The sequence below is a fragment of the Myotis lucifugus genome, unplaced genomic scaffold, assembly GCF_000147115.1.
Source record: "Myotis lucifugus unplaced genomic scaffold, Myoluc2.0 scaffold_111, whole genome shotgun sequence".
Taxonomy (NCBI): domain Eukaryota; kingdom Metazoa; phylum Chordata; class Mammalia; order Chiroptera; family Vespertilionidae; genus Myotis; species Myotis lucifugus.
In genome coordinates, this window is record NW_005871159.1 from 971,660 (window position 1) to 986,576 (window position 14,917).

General features: G+C 37.2%; 1 protein-coding gene and 1 pseudogene across 1 annotated transcript in view; one reads left to right on the forward strand and one right to left on the reverse strand.

Moving 5' to 3' along the window:
* Window positions 1-8,368: 8,368 nt before the first annotated feature.
* Window positions 8,369-14,917, reverse strand: part of DEFB133 (defensin beta 133) — an 8,171-nt gene continuing 1,622 nt past the window's right edge. Inside the window, exons 2-3 of the mRNA XM_023757715.1 lie at window positions 8,518-8,634; window positions 8,369-8,406 (exon numbers count right to left, since the gene is read on the reverse strand). Coding sequence (XP_023613483.1) covers window positions 8,369-8,406; window positions 8,518-8,634 — 155 coding nt within the window. The remainder of the gene's footprint in view (window positions 8,407-8,517; window positions 8,635-14,917) is intronic.
* LOC102425039 lies at window positions 12,725-13,293 on the forward strand (annotated as a pseudogene).

A 14,917-nucleotide genomic window follows, 5' to 3' on the forward strand; every position in this document is an offset into this window, starting at 1 on the left:
GGTTTAATAACTGCTATGATATTATTGGATAGTATTCATGACTTTTTAATATGCTTAGACAAGATTTATTTGAGATCTAAGAAATGCTTATGATAATGACTTCCCGAGTACAACTGGGCACTCCTGGCAGCTTGGTGGCCAGTGCATTACTGTCACTTTTCCAGCACAGATGAGATTACAGGAACGGCATACTGGCCCTAAAATGTGTGCCAATATTTGACAGAGTACGCACATATCCAGGATCCTTCAAAACACCGTTGAAACCCAGGCCTCCTTGAACCTTTGTTCACTTGTCCACTTCCTCTGGCTGTAATTGAGGTGAAAGGGAGGCCAAAGTCAGGGGCAAATTCAATTTACTTTTCATATTATTTCTTCTTCCCTAGAAAACAATCCCTTACAGCAGTTCTCTAGCAGCAAACTTACATTCAGCACATGGGCCAGTATCTAGAGCTAACTCAAGCCAGGCATCTATAGAAACACACATCTCAGTATCTTCAGAGAGAAAAAATGCCTATGTCAGAGTTGTTACAGAGTTGTGTTCCAAAATGACTTTCTTAGAAATATAGATTTTAGAATTAGAAAACAACTACCTAAGGTCACTCGTTCTAACTCTTTGGTTCATAGGTGGGGAGGCTGAGAACCAGAATTGCTAAATGGCTAACCCCTTGCCTCTGATTAGCCACATGGTTTGTGAGAGAGAAAAATTCCTTAAAGGCCAGGTCCTGACTTAACTTTATTTTTCTTTCTTTTCTACTTCATTTCCCCAATCTGAAGAGTTGAAAAAATCACGGGAAATTACCTAAAATGAACCCTAATGCTTAAGCAACCCTTTCTCTTACAAATACATTAGATCATCCAATCAGTATTTAAACTTTTCTAATTTTCCCTTTTATCTTTTCTGTGGCTCCTTACACTAGATGCCATTTTATATTTTTCTGACATTATTCTTCACTCTGATTAAGCTTCCTTGTGATGTTGAAGCTATGACAAGTTTGTGTCTTCGGAGAGGTAGGGAAATATAATGCTGGTAGGCATAGAGAATAATGCACAAGGAAAAATATAAAGATAATTTAGAGGTTGTATCCCTAAATTATTCAGGTATAAAAAAATTTTAAAGTAAAGACTGTTATTAGTAAAATCATTGAAAACCTTATTATCTCATGCCTACTATAGTGCAATGTGATCAATAAGCACAGTTAAACCTTTTACCAGTATGTAGATTAGGGATGACTCCTCCAAACCCACTCATTCCAGTTTGTCACCAAGTCTAAGCCAAGAGGGGTGAGTTGCCCACCAGCCTTCTCTGCTGTAAATCAGCTTTATATACAAGGAACCCCTGCGCCATAGCAGCTTCACTTATTTTCTGTCTTGAACAATATTGATAGTTATCAACTACCTAGGAAAGAAGAGGAAGCATGGGAAGTGATAACGAGAGGAAGCTCCATATGGTAGAAGAAAGATACCCCAGTAATGCAACCGCGCCCAAAGAAGTCATTAAGTGTAGAGAATTCACATCAGTAGAGGACAGACAATGTTAAACTTCTTAGAATGGTGCAACTCTAGTTTGTGGTAGGGGCGTGGATCTGAGTTAATAGGCTTTATCAGGCATATGGAACAACATGACATTAGAAGACATGTACAGTTCCAAAATATGCCTGACTAATACTGTACTGCACACTGTATTTACACATAAAACATATGTTATACACTAGTATAATATGTATATAATATATTAAATCTATGTAATTTCAGGAAAGTAGTCACAAAATATAGATGATAGCAAAATAGCAAAATTTATTTCTGAAACGGATGTAGTTTTGAGAAGAGGTACTATCGGTTTGCTTTAGCTCTCTAATCTGTTAAATGGTGTCTGGAAGAGAGATGAGAAAGAAGATGTTAGCTTTGCTAACCTAGTGAAAGAGTTGTTAACTGTCCCTGGATAGAGACATGCTTTTGATTGTGATAATTAAGTTAGACTGTAAGAGTAGATAAAGAGAATACCAAACAGGGAAGGTGCTTTGTCACTAGTCAAATGCAAGTAGAATCTTGCATTTGATTTTAATAAAGAGAATGGAATGCAATGGAAATCCTGTCAAAATTGTATGAAGATGTAAAACCCTATTACATGTACAAGAAAAAGTAATGATTATCAGAAAAAAAAACATAAAATACAAAGAGACTATCAAGAGGTCTTCAGATATTTGAAAGTTGGGCATGGGAAGGCATTTAAACTTATTAAATATAACCTCAAAATATAGAAGCAAGATATCAAGGATACAGGGAAAGTGTTTGAGGCCCATCATGGGGAAGATGATTTTTAGACCTTTTTGATCAACTAAAAGTGGAATCAGTTACTCTGGGAAGTTGTAAATGTACTGTTATTCAAGAACCAGTTGGGTAACTATTTGGTGGGAACATGTTAGAAAGAATTCAAGCATCAAATGGGGCAGGAACTGAAAACACCACATGATACCTTTTAATCTTAAGTATTATTTGGAAAATGAACAAGTATGAAACCTGGACCATGACCACCCACAGATAACTGTTTGTGCCTGATTAGTCTATTTGTGTGAAGCCCAAAGAACAAAAAAGATGCATTTTGTACAGCTGCTGAATTAAGCATACTAAAAAATTTGGTTTGCTAAAATAAATTCTGTGATTAGTATTAGAGTCATTATAATGAATAAATTTAAATTTTATTTGATTTTTCTTTCTGAGCTAGTGTGCATATGTGTACCTGAATGTGTGTGCATATCTGTGTGTGTTGTGTGTGTGTGTTGTGCGTGTAGCAGGAACAGCTAGTCAACACTATTTTCTGAGTGCCAAATCTACAGCCTATTTTATTGGATATTTTGGGTATATAGAGATTTATAGATACAGTTTCTTAACTCAAAAGATTTATCTTGTTCTTTTTCCCCCCCATTTTCTTTCCCTTTTCTCTTTCTACATATTTCCATACTCCAAGTATTTTGGATTTTAACTATACACTAGACAGAGGTTCCAGTCCAAGCTTTTTAATTTATTAGCTGTATGACGAAATTACTAATCTCTTAAAGTTTTAGTTTCCATCTTTGTAGAAGGTAATAATAGAACAAGCTTCATGGTGAAGACTGAAATATGGACTTAGCTCACAGTATATAAAAAGTGTTCATTCATTCAGTACTAGTATTATATTATTGTTCCAACTCACTGTCATATCTACCCTTGTAATCTCTCATTAAACTCTTCTTACTCTGGGTCCATTAGAACCCTTATCAAACTGCTACTCCACCACACTGCCACTATCCATTCTGTTTTATGGTTATCCTACCTTGTTTTGGAAAAGGATGGGCTTCCTATTTCAGTTCAAAGCTCTACACATTCATACTTCTACTCTCATCTCTTGCCCTTACATGGGAAGATGGGAAAATCTATAGTCATAGAATTTTAGGTCTGATAAGAACTAGAGTTTGTCCAGTCAACCCACTTATTTTAGAGATGAGAAACCTGGGAGAACAAAGCCAGGATCTGACCTTTGTAAGATAATAGAACTGATGTTGGCGAGGCCTGGTGGTCAGCACAAGCAGCATAGAAGTAAGGAAGAAGAGTGATAGCCTGACTTAGAAGAAGAATCGGAGGACGCTGTTTCCATGAATAAGTCTCATGTCATTCTGAGATTCCTAAGTATTTCTGTGGATTCTTGGTTATAACTACTAAAGTTCTACTCGAAAGCCATTGAGAGACATGAAACCAGTGATATTTGGCAATTAATACAATATTTTCACACATATACCCACAATCTGGTAAAGTTCTAGTTATTTGTATTTAATCCATCCCTCATTTTTAATGAAAAGTGCATGTATTAAAAGAATTGGAAATACTTAGGTGGAGGTATTGCAATTCTTGGAGACCTAATGAGAATGCACATAATGAGGTAAAATCATAAAATTTTAATTGGGATTTTCCTCAATTTTTGTTTAGAATGGAAAGTCTAATGATTCTTCATGGACTTAGCCACCATCCAGAAACCTGGTAACTATGACTTCTTTCTATTTGATATGTGCTAGTAGGATTTGGAACCTAGAGTGGAGTCAGAGGATTGTCTCTAATGAGATTCTGAAATGATAAGTTATAAAGGGTATCTTTTCCATCAAAATTGATGAAATTTGTTGGTTGAAAAAGAATATGTGTTCCAGAGATGTCACCCTTTTTTCTACAATCCTCCTTTCCAACCCAAATATGGGAAGAGTGATATTTCTCAAAAATATCAATACTAGATATTTGCAGAAACAATTTTTCAAAAATTGATGTAAAGATATAGCCTACTAGATATAACTATACTATTAGAAGTATTCCAACCAAAGAGATTTTATAAATCAATCAAAGATATAGAAATATAAAATGCTTCTTTTATTTAGAATATAGCCTTATGATAAATATTGCAATGGATTTATTAACTTATTCAACTAACTAATTGATATCCAAATATGGAGGAATAGTAAAATGATCTAGACATGATCTCTATCCTAAAGGAGATGGTAATCTTGTACCAGAGAAAAACACATAAGGAAATAACTCTGAAAAGTTTTCTGGGGGTCAGAAATGCTGTATGTACATGTTGTCAGGGTAGCACATATAAGGCAATGTATAACTCAGCTATAAAATAAATATATATGTATATAAATTTTCTAAGGTTTTATATAATAGAATTCTAGTTAGTCAAAATTTTCTGAGGAAACATGATTTTTTAACCATTAAAGGTTTTCTAAAAAGATTTCTCATAGGGATGTAGTATTTTTAATGCCATAAACAGAAAATTTTAATTTTAGGATGAAAGACATAATGAGAAGTATATTTTTATGATACGATAATAGGAATCATAACACCAATATTATTTTATCCAGAAAATCTAAAACAACAATAACAAAAACTAGTTTAAAGTATTTGCTTAATCCAATGATGGAGAAGCAGGAAGAGTATCATAGGAGACAACAATCATAATATATTTTGCAGAATGAGGAATTTTATACACTGAAAGTAAGGAAGAGTATTTTTAAAAATGCAAGGACAGTCTTGGATTTGTGAATGTCACTAGATGTGAAGAATTGACAGTAAGATTAGGAAGAATAGGCCATTGTGAAACTGACTTATATAGAAATGAGGAATCATTAGTATGCTTAAGCATGGGAGTGACTTTAGAAAATTTCTTTTCTAAAAATTAGTCTGGTGAAACTGGAGTGTCACTATTGTAGGAAACTATTAGAACAAGAAGCAAAAATAAGAGGCAATTACAATATAACCAATCAAGATGAAAAATGTCATAAATTCTTTAGTACAACTCAAAGCACATGGAGAGAAATGGGGGCTGCAGACAATTTACCTTGGTGTTTAGAACATATGGGCCTCCATGGTCCAAACATGAAAACTAAGGAGTATGATAAGTCCAGAGTCCATCTGTATTTCTAAATCAGAGACCAAAGTGGACATAAAGGAAAGAAACATTGTTCTAAAATTCCAGGACATGGAAACTACAATTCAGCAGTAATTTTAAGAAACTGATGAGGGTTGGTTGTTAATTATCGAGGTTCATGTAAGGTGATTTTAGAAATAGCAAAAGGAATGTCCAAGCCTGAATTTATAACCCTGGCAGAAATTTTGTGAGAGAAGTAGCCAGAGGCTGTGATTAGGAATTATCCCTTGGGATTCCAGTTAAAATGGTATTCATGACTTCATTACAAAGTCACTTTAAATGAACTTTCCACACAAAGTTAAGTTTGATAGTCAATCTCCAACCTGATATTTACATTGGTTTATGGAATTATAAATAGATCACCTGAGCAAAACTTAGAGTCCTGCCTGGTGTGAGCAAGTGAGGCTGTTACCTAGTAGAGAGCGGGAGGGTCTACTGCACTGTCTGTGAGTACCTCCTGGACTATTTTATTTCCACATAAAATCAATCTTCAACTCCTGCAGATTCTACCATCCAGGTATAACTAATTTTCACTCAATTATATTCATTGCAGGAATCTTCTCTGAGTCATCATTGTCTCTCATCTGTATTGTTCCAACCGCCTCTTGATTTATCTCTTTTTTATTATAATTGACACTACTAAATTCTTCAGTGGCTGCTGTAGGGTTAAGTATCAGGTATCAATAATAGTTACTATGACAACAGATTTCTGGCTTCACAGCAAGTGGCTTTCTGTGATGGCTGTGGCTTCCTCCAAACTTGCAGTAATGAGCAATGTTCTGGCATCAGAGCTGGAATAGAGCAAGCTTGGCTGACTAGACTGCTCTGTTAACGGACCTTGGTGCATATGACTCACTTGATAATGCAGATTAGACAAGCAATGTTTTATTTATTAATTCACTTGCATACTTACTTACTTATGTGCCCCAATCACTGTGGTATTGAGAGGTATTTAGTTTATGAACATTTTGTAAAACTGTCTATGCCAATGGTACCCAATTTTATTTGGGTAGGAATCCAGTAGGAAACTGATTGAAAGTGGTTGGTGAATACAAATACATACAAACGTTGCCTATAGAATAATAAATCTATCTAATCTATCTATCTATTTATCTATCTATCTATCTATCTATCTACCCATCTGCTTTCCTAACTACTTATCTTTATGCACATATAAATATGTGTGTATGTGTGTGTGCATATGCAGATTAATTTTAGATCATACTGTAGTTTCTTAAACTCCCTAAATCAGAGGTTCTCAAGCTGTGGTTCGTGACCCCTTTGGGGGTCGAATGACCCTTTCACAGGGGTCGCCTAAGAACATTGGAAAACACATATACAATTACATATTGTTTTTGTGATTAATTACTATGCTTTAATTATGTTCAATTTGTAACAATGAAAATACATCCTGCATATCAGATATTTACATTACGATTTATAACAGTAGCAAAATTATAGTTATGAAGTAGCAACAAAAATAATTTTATGGTTGGGGGTCACCACAACATGAGGAGCTGAATTAAAGGGTCTCGGCATTAGGAAGGTTGAGAACCACTGCCCTAAATTGTAATCATTTGCCTATAAAAGAACTATGAAGTTTTGTGTAAAATGGGTTTTTATTTGTGAAAATTTTTGAAATTAATAGTCTAGGTTATAAGAGAGTGACTTTTTCTTTATATGGATTATGTACTCACAGGAAAATTGGTTTGGAAGTAAATTATACAATCTTGAGGAATTACAGAATTGGTTTTTCTATCTCTTTATAAAAGTTTCAATTGCTAAAGAGAATCTGAAAAGTTTTATGTATAAGAAAAAAGACAGATAAAAAGAAATAAAAGTTTGAGCATTTATTACTTGGCTACCAGGTCAATCTAATTAAAAGTCTGTCTCCTAAGCTTAGTTATAGTGCTAGCAGCTAAACATAAACATATGGTCACCAGACCTCCCTAATTACCTGTTTTCATTGTCTATGGCTGCTCCTTAGTTTCAGATATGGCTTCTTTTTCAACTCTGCATTTACTTTGCCCTCTTTCTCCAGCTGTTCCAATGTATTCAAATCTGTGTTTAAATTTATTGTATTCATTGTACAACAGAGCTTATTTTTCAGTCATGTATAACTGTGTAATTAACTATGTGGCCAAACAAACTCTCAAAACATTAATTAACAAATCAGATTTATTTAAGAAATCCCACCGTGATTGCTCCCCTAAATTAGAACCTTGGTAATTTGTTTCCAGTATTTGTGCTGTTAAGTACAATTCTCTTGTTAGTTGCCTGATCTATGCCATGAACACTGCATTACCTCCTAGACATTTTGTGTCAGTCAAAAACATTTCTGCATCACAAAGTGTTTCAAAACCACACATTAATATACAACATAAAAATATGACTGTAAATAAAGTTTCTAATGTTTTTTAGTGAACAAGAGTTATCGTTTGTAGTGATCGACTGAATTTTTGTCCCCTGCTCTATAGGTGTTAGCTGTGGAACTCTTCCAACTTTCATTAGAGCTCGCTGTTGCCTGTCTTCATTGCCATACATCTACGCTTAGTTTTAAATACGGTCTCTTTTTTAAGTTCCTTGTTTGAGAAAACAAACGCAAAAAGCTGAAGGATTTAACTGATGTTAGGACTTCCTGCTCACATTGAATCAGGTCCCCTGATCCATAACCTGCCGAAGATCCTATTTGTTTAATTTCTTTGGTGTCTCTCAACTCCTCCCTCACTTGGAGAAATGTTCTGACAAGTTGAAATATCTTTGAATTGAAGAATCCTGATAATAATAGGGTTTTTTTGTATCACTTAGCATTTTCCTGCCAATTAATAGAGAACTTACATCCAAAATGATGGCATGTTTCCACAAAACAACCTTATATATTGAATATCTTTGGCTATTGCTAGATCCTTAGGAAAGAACCTAGTTCCTCAAGTGATGCGGTGTGACCAGGAAAGCACCTGTTAAGAGTAGACGTTAAGAGTAGATGATAATTCAGTTCCATTTATTAGTCACATTCACTGTGCTTTATTTGTCAGGGAAGCTGATTTTAATTTCAGACATCTATTTACAACAGGAGGCTTCTCCTTTTAGGCAGGGACCAATTTTTTTTTCTGTTACAAGGCACTGAGCTCTACAGTTTCCACGCTTGATAAAACACTTAGCGGTGTCTTTCAGGGCACATTTCACTGTGAAAGGAAAGAAAAGCATAGAAATCATTGCATTATTATATGTGTCTTCAGGTCCCAAGCTTGTTGAGATGATCTTACCTAATAATAGACAAGTATGTAAATTAACCATCCCTCCACTATGCTCACCAGCCAATCAGGGGAGTATGCAAATTAACCCAACAAAAATAGCAGTTAATTTGCATATGTAGGGGCAAAGACTGAAGGCTCTGTCTGAAGCCACAAAGACTGAAGTCTCCGGCCAGAGCAAAGGCCTGGGTCCCGGGTGCCGGAGGAAAACCGGAGCCAGAAGCCAAGGGAAAGGAAGGCCTATTGCACGAATCTCTTCATGCAACAAGCCTCTAGTAATTAATAATTAGCTAATTAATTATTAAGCAATCATTGACATGAAAATTATTATAGCATCTGCATATGTTAAGTTTTCTCCCCTGTTGTAGAGATTGAAGAAGTGATTTATTTTGCTGGCAATGACTGTTTTGTGATATTTTTAGCTTCATTGTCTGTTTTCCTTCTCCAGCTTTTAGCTGGAACAACTAGTGGCTAAAGCTTAGTTTTTCATAAAAATTTCTAAATAGATATTGTTAGACCAGAGTGGTTTTGGAACAGACATCATATATCCCTGTGGCTACCTACCAAACTAATTGTTTTTTCCTCTAATTCAAAAGAAATCAAACACACACATTTTGGGCTTTAGAATTAAAACATGGAAAAATTAGTTGCTTAAATTGTTATATTGCTTTTATCTTTAGGACTCTTTCTTACAGGAAGGATGGAGAGAATCCCAGCAGACACTGGAGTAAGCGGGATTCTTTGAACACATGCAATGACCTGAGGCTAGTCAGGGAAGAAGGGGTTGCTGGGAGTACTAGCTATGCCATTCACCACCAGCCTTAGACACACAGTGAAGAAGGGTTAACTTGGTCAGCATCTTCTCATGTCTCCTTTTCTGAGTCCTTTCCTCTATAAAGTCCTCAAGTCCACATTAACACAAAATAAACCAACTAATGCACTCATACATATCATGGATAGAAGACTTAATCTTTCACCTTTTCAATAATTATTTGCATTTTTAAATGGGTCACTCAGGGAGGAAGACCCTCAAAGTAAAAGCAGTCTTAACATATAGGACACAATGGTAAATAATACTGATAACCCAAGATATTGATCCCCTCTGATTTCAGTGAAGTTATGTTAGCATAAAATTTCTGTTACTTTGGGTAACTAGACTTTATCAGAAAAAAAAGAGGTAAACCCATATAATATGAATTTTCTTGTCAAATAATTTATACCACGTGATATCGTCATTCCACTGTATAAATTAACTATGTCTTCTTATTTGTATTATCTAGAAAGATGCTATTTATTGCCTTTCATGCCAGAGGGGAAAGACATTATCTCACTAGATCAAAAATGCATCCTCAAATTACACTGTCCTACACCAGGAGTGTGAAACATGTATGTTCACTTATTAGAATATACAAACAACAGAAGATGACAACTGTCAAGCACCAGTATAGAGAAAGAATAGCATTATTTAAATGGAATTATAAATTAGCATTTTTCCATTACTAACAAAAACAATAAATAGTTTCCCTCTAGTTAACAGGTATTGCATCATATAAAAATTCATATTCATTCATAAGAAGGCATTGTAAATTTTTCAACTTTTAGATAACATGCATACATTCAAGTTTCTTGGGTTTCTGAAGATTCTTAAAATGTCATGAAAGTTTTCACATTTTTTAAAACCAAGGCATGAGGGACACCTACAAATCATGACAATACTAGGGGCCCTGTGCATGAAATTCATGCGGGGGGGGGCCCTCAGCCCATCCTGCACCCTCTCCAATCCAGGGCCCCTTGGGGGATGTCTGACTGCCAGTTTAGGCCCGACAGGGATCGGGCAGTCAGACATCACTCTCACAATCCTGGACTGCTGGCTCTTAATCGTTCACCTTCCTGCCTGCCTGGTCGCCCCTAACTGCCCCACCCTGCTGGTCTGATTGCCCCTCACTGCTTCTGCATGCCAGCCTGATTGCCCCTAACTGTCCCCCCCCACTGGACTGGTCACCCCCAACTACACTCCCTCTGTCAGGCTGGTTGGCTCTTACTGCCCCCCTCTGCCGGCCTGGTTGCACCTAACTGCCCCTCCTGCTGACCTTATCGCCCCCCTGTTGGCCTGATCACCCCACGCAACCTGGCTGTTCAGTCATTTGGTTGTCCCTCACTAACTGCCCTGTCAGCCTGGTCATAGGCAGCCATTTTGTGAGGGTGTGAGGGTTAATTTGCATATTACCTATTTATTCTATAGGATAATTGGAGTTAATATTTTATTATCCAACTATGGTTGTTTTATATACTAGCCTTCTCTATTTAAGAAAAAAATATTGTTTGGGGTTAATAAAAACAAAACCTGTTTTTAATTCAATTTGTCCTGAATTTGAAAGAATATAATCCTATATAATAAAAGCAAAGTATGCAAATTGCCCCCTCGACTAGGAGTTCATCTGGGAGTTAACCAGGGGGTAGGGTTAGCCAGGGGAAGAAAGGGAGCTGCTAGCTGGAGGCTACAGCAGGTGGCTGGGGGAAGGGTGGTAGGCCCCAGTGGCAGCAGGAGGCCGGGGAAAGAGAGGGAGTATCTGGCTGGCAGCCGGCAGCTGCTAGGGACCCTACCAGTGCATGAATTTTGTGCACTAGGCCTCTAGTAAAATAATATTAGTATTCCTCATAATTTTCAATTTATTTTAATTATAAAATAATACAAACCATTTGAATCCTTTATCCAAACTTCTTAAGTACTTGATTTTTAAAATTCACTCAAAGCTAGATTTTCATCTGTGCTGCTAAGACATGAAATTGGTGTTCATATATTAAAGCAGGGGTCCTCAAACTATGGCCCGTGGGCTACATGCAAATACAAATATTGTATATGTTCCCTTTTTGTTTTTTTACTTCAAAATAAGATATGTGCAGCGTGCATAGAAATTTGTTCATAGTTTTTTTTAAACTATAGTTCGGCCCTCCAACAGTCTGAGGAACAGTGAACTAGCCCTCTGTTTAAAAAGTTTGAGGACCCTTGTATTAAAGTAGCAAAGTTTAGGCCACTCCTAAACTGGAAGCCCCTAGAGTTTTTGTTTGGGTTCTTTCTTTTGTTTGTTTTTAAGCATAGTGAAATTATTTCCTTGTGTATGTGTTTATACAGTGTATTTGTGTACACAAGAAAAATACTTTTCTTATTTCAAGTAGCTGAAATGTGTCAAAATAGCTCGTTTAATAATCTTTATCAGGACACACTCTTTTGGCTGCTAATCCAACTCGAGCCATTAGTACAAATGATTTACAAAGCAGGGTACACAACACAACCACAGAAAATTCAACTGGGAAAATATTGCCTCCACTGTCTCCTATAATAGTTGTCAAAGAATAGTTTCTCCCTGCAAGATGAGGCACCAAATGCTTAATTTTTCTCTCTAAGATATTTCAATACAATGCAAAAATAATTATAATATTTAGGAAGAACCTCATATATCCCATAGTCTATATTAGACACTCTGCTTATGAACATGTTGTTAATCCTCATGATCATTCTGCGAGGTAAACTTAATTACTACACTTAATTCACAGATGTGGAAATTGATGCCAAAGGAGTTTAAATAACCTGATAGATTTACACAGTCAATTGGTAGTGAAAACCAGTCTGAACCCAGGTATCAGTAGCTTCAATGGTCATGTTCATTTCATTATCTGATTAATATGAAATGCTACATAATTGGACCTGAAGTAATAGAGCCACTAAAATAAAAAAAGAAAAACTGTGGTACATCTACACAATGGAATATTACGCGGCTATAAAAAAGAAAAAAATTTCGGAGAAGCTCTTTTGTTGGGCTAAGGAGAGGGCCATTGGCTTGGGCCTGCGGTATGCTGCTTCAGTGAGGGGCTCAACGCGGCCACCCGGCCTGTTGTTTTTCTGGGCGCCAGTCCTCTGGCCCCCCGACTGATGCACCAGTAGCGCAGCACCAATTCCTTTCGTGCTCTTGAGAGCTGCTCTGAGCAGCGTCACCCTTTATACCAGAAAACTGGCAGCACTATGGGGAAGAAAAAAAAAACCAAGAAGAAAGTGGAGGAGGTGTTAGAAGAGGAGGAAGAGGAATATGCGGTGGAAAAAGTTCTTGACCATCGAGAAGTAAAGGGCAAAGTGGAGTACCTCCTCAAGTGGACGGAGTTCTCAGATGAGGACAACACGTGGAGCCAGAAGAGAACTTGGATTGCCCCAACCTCATTGCTGAGTTTTTACAGTCACAGAAAACAGCACATGAGACAGATAAATCAGAAGGAGGCAAGTGCAAAGCTGACTCTGATTCTGAAGATAAGGGCGAGGAGAGCAAACCAAAGAAGAAAGAAGACCCAGATTATTAGAGCTACAGACTCCAGTGGAGAGCTCATGTTCCTGATGAAATGGAAAAACTCTGATGAGGCTGATCTGGTCCCAGCCAAGGAAGCCAATGTCAAGTGCCCCCAGGTCGTCATATCCTTCTATGAGGAAAGGCTGACGTGGCATTCTGATCCCTCAGAGGATGATGACAAAAAAGATGACAAGAATTAACTCTCCTGAGTACCAGCCCCTGTCACATCTGACTGTGGGTTTCAAGTGGAGAGGGGAGGGAGTTCTACTTGTCTTGATACCATAGAAGTGGCTTGAGAAGATGTCCTTTGAAGAGCCAGTATAGTTTCTGTGCCCTACAGCAGCCCAAGTGCTTTAAAGCCGTTCCATGCTGTATAGTTTGCACACCCATCCATGTGGAGGGGAAGGAGGGGAAGTGTTTCAAGGCAATTCATTCTGCACTTTGCTGAGAAAAGCGAAGGGCCTTCTATGAAGGACAAAACCTGCAGAAGGGTATGTGTGAGAGCAGAAAGATACTGTAGATCTTCAAAGAGCATCTCCACAACCCACAGCCTTCTTCCCAATAGTGTTAGCTGCATTTTTACAGCGTAGCATGTGTGTAGTTTTTGGCTACTACTGCTGTATTGTTTGGGGGTGGGAGGGATGGTGCAGGAAGGGAGATGAGTAGGATTGTTTTTATTAAAATTTTGGGCCTGGTTGGGGAAATGATGAAACAATGAAAAGAAGAAACAGCTAAAGAACTGCTTTTGTGTCCAGAGTATTTTCTTTTTAAAAAATGTAATTGGCAATCTAATTGAGGACTCTGAGAGACTGTTTAAAAGCGGTAAGTGCCTGAAACTTACAGGTCAAGGTGTTCCCTGCCTGAGATTAATTCTGTTCCCAACAAAGGACTAAGCCAGTTGATAAGTTACCAAAGCTGCCATTTTGGGCGGGGGGATGGAAATTAGTTGAGAAGGGAAAGTCTTTTATTGGAGCATATATATAGGCAGATCATTCTGTCTTAGAGGTGCTAATTCTTGAAATTGACAAGACCCTTTCTTTTCTAATTATGAAGCCAAAGATATTGGCTTGTCCATCCAAGCTCCTAGCTGAGGTATTTGGGGGGAGGTGAAGAGGATGGAATAAGAGGTGTGAGAGTGAAGAGAGGGGCCCATGTCTTTAGGACAGAAAAACTCTTGGAGCCTCTCTGTTTTTTGAACTTTGAACTCTGAAACCATTGGTGGCAGGGTTCAGTCACTGACAGCAGAAATTCATTGAATCACTTCAAGAGTAGGATCATTTCAAAAGTCCTCTCAGGAGAAGATTAAACTTTCACTTTCAGATTGGGGCAGTGGTTCACTTTAAGACACAAAACAAAAATTCTTTTTTTTTTTTATCCCAAGAATTAACTAATACCCAAAATGCTGTCTTGACTCATGAAATCCGTCAGTTCTTGACATCCAGACCTACATCTGACCTTCATTTTAAAATCCTTTTAGGCATGTGTTAGATTTCTGTGAAAACTTTGTCTAAATGTAAACTTCATACACCACTGTAAGGTTTTGTTTTAATAAAACGATATAGAGTTATAAAATAAAAAAAGAGAAGGAATTCTTTGCAACAGCATGAATGGAACTGGAGAGCACTATGCTAAGCTAAATAAGCCAGTCAGAGAAAGATAAATATCACATGATCTCACTCATTTGTGGGATATAATGATCAACATAAACTGATGAACAAAAATAGATCCAGAGTCAAGGTAGCACTGAACAGACCATCCAACCTCAGAGAGAAAGCAGGCAGGAGGGGGGGCTGTGGGAGGGGGGTTGGAGATCAACCAAAGGAGTTATATGCATGCATATATAGCGATAACCAATGGACACAGACACTGGGACGGTG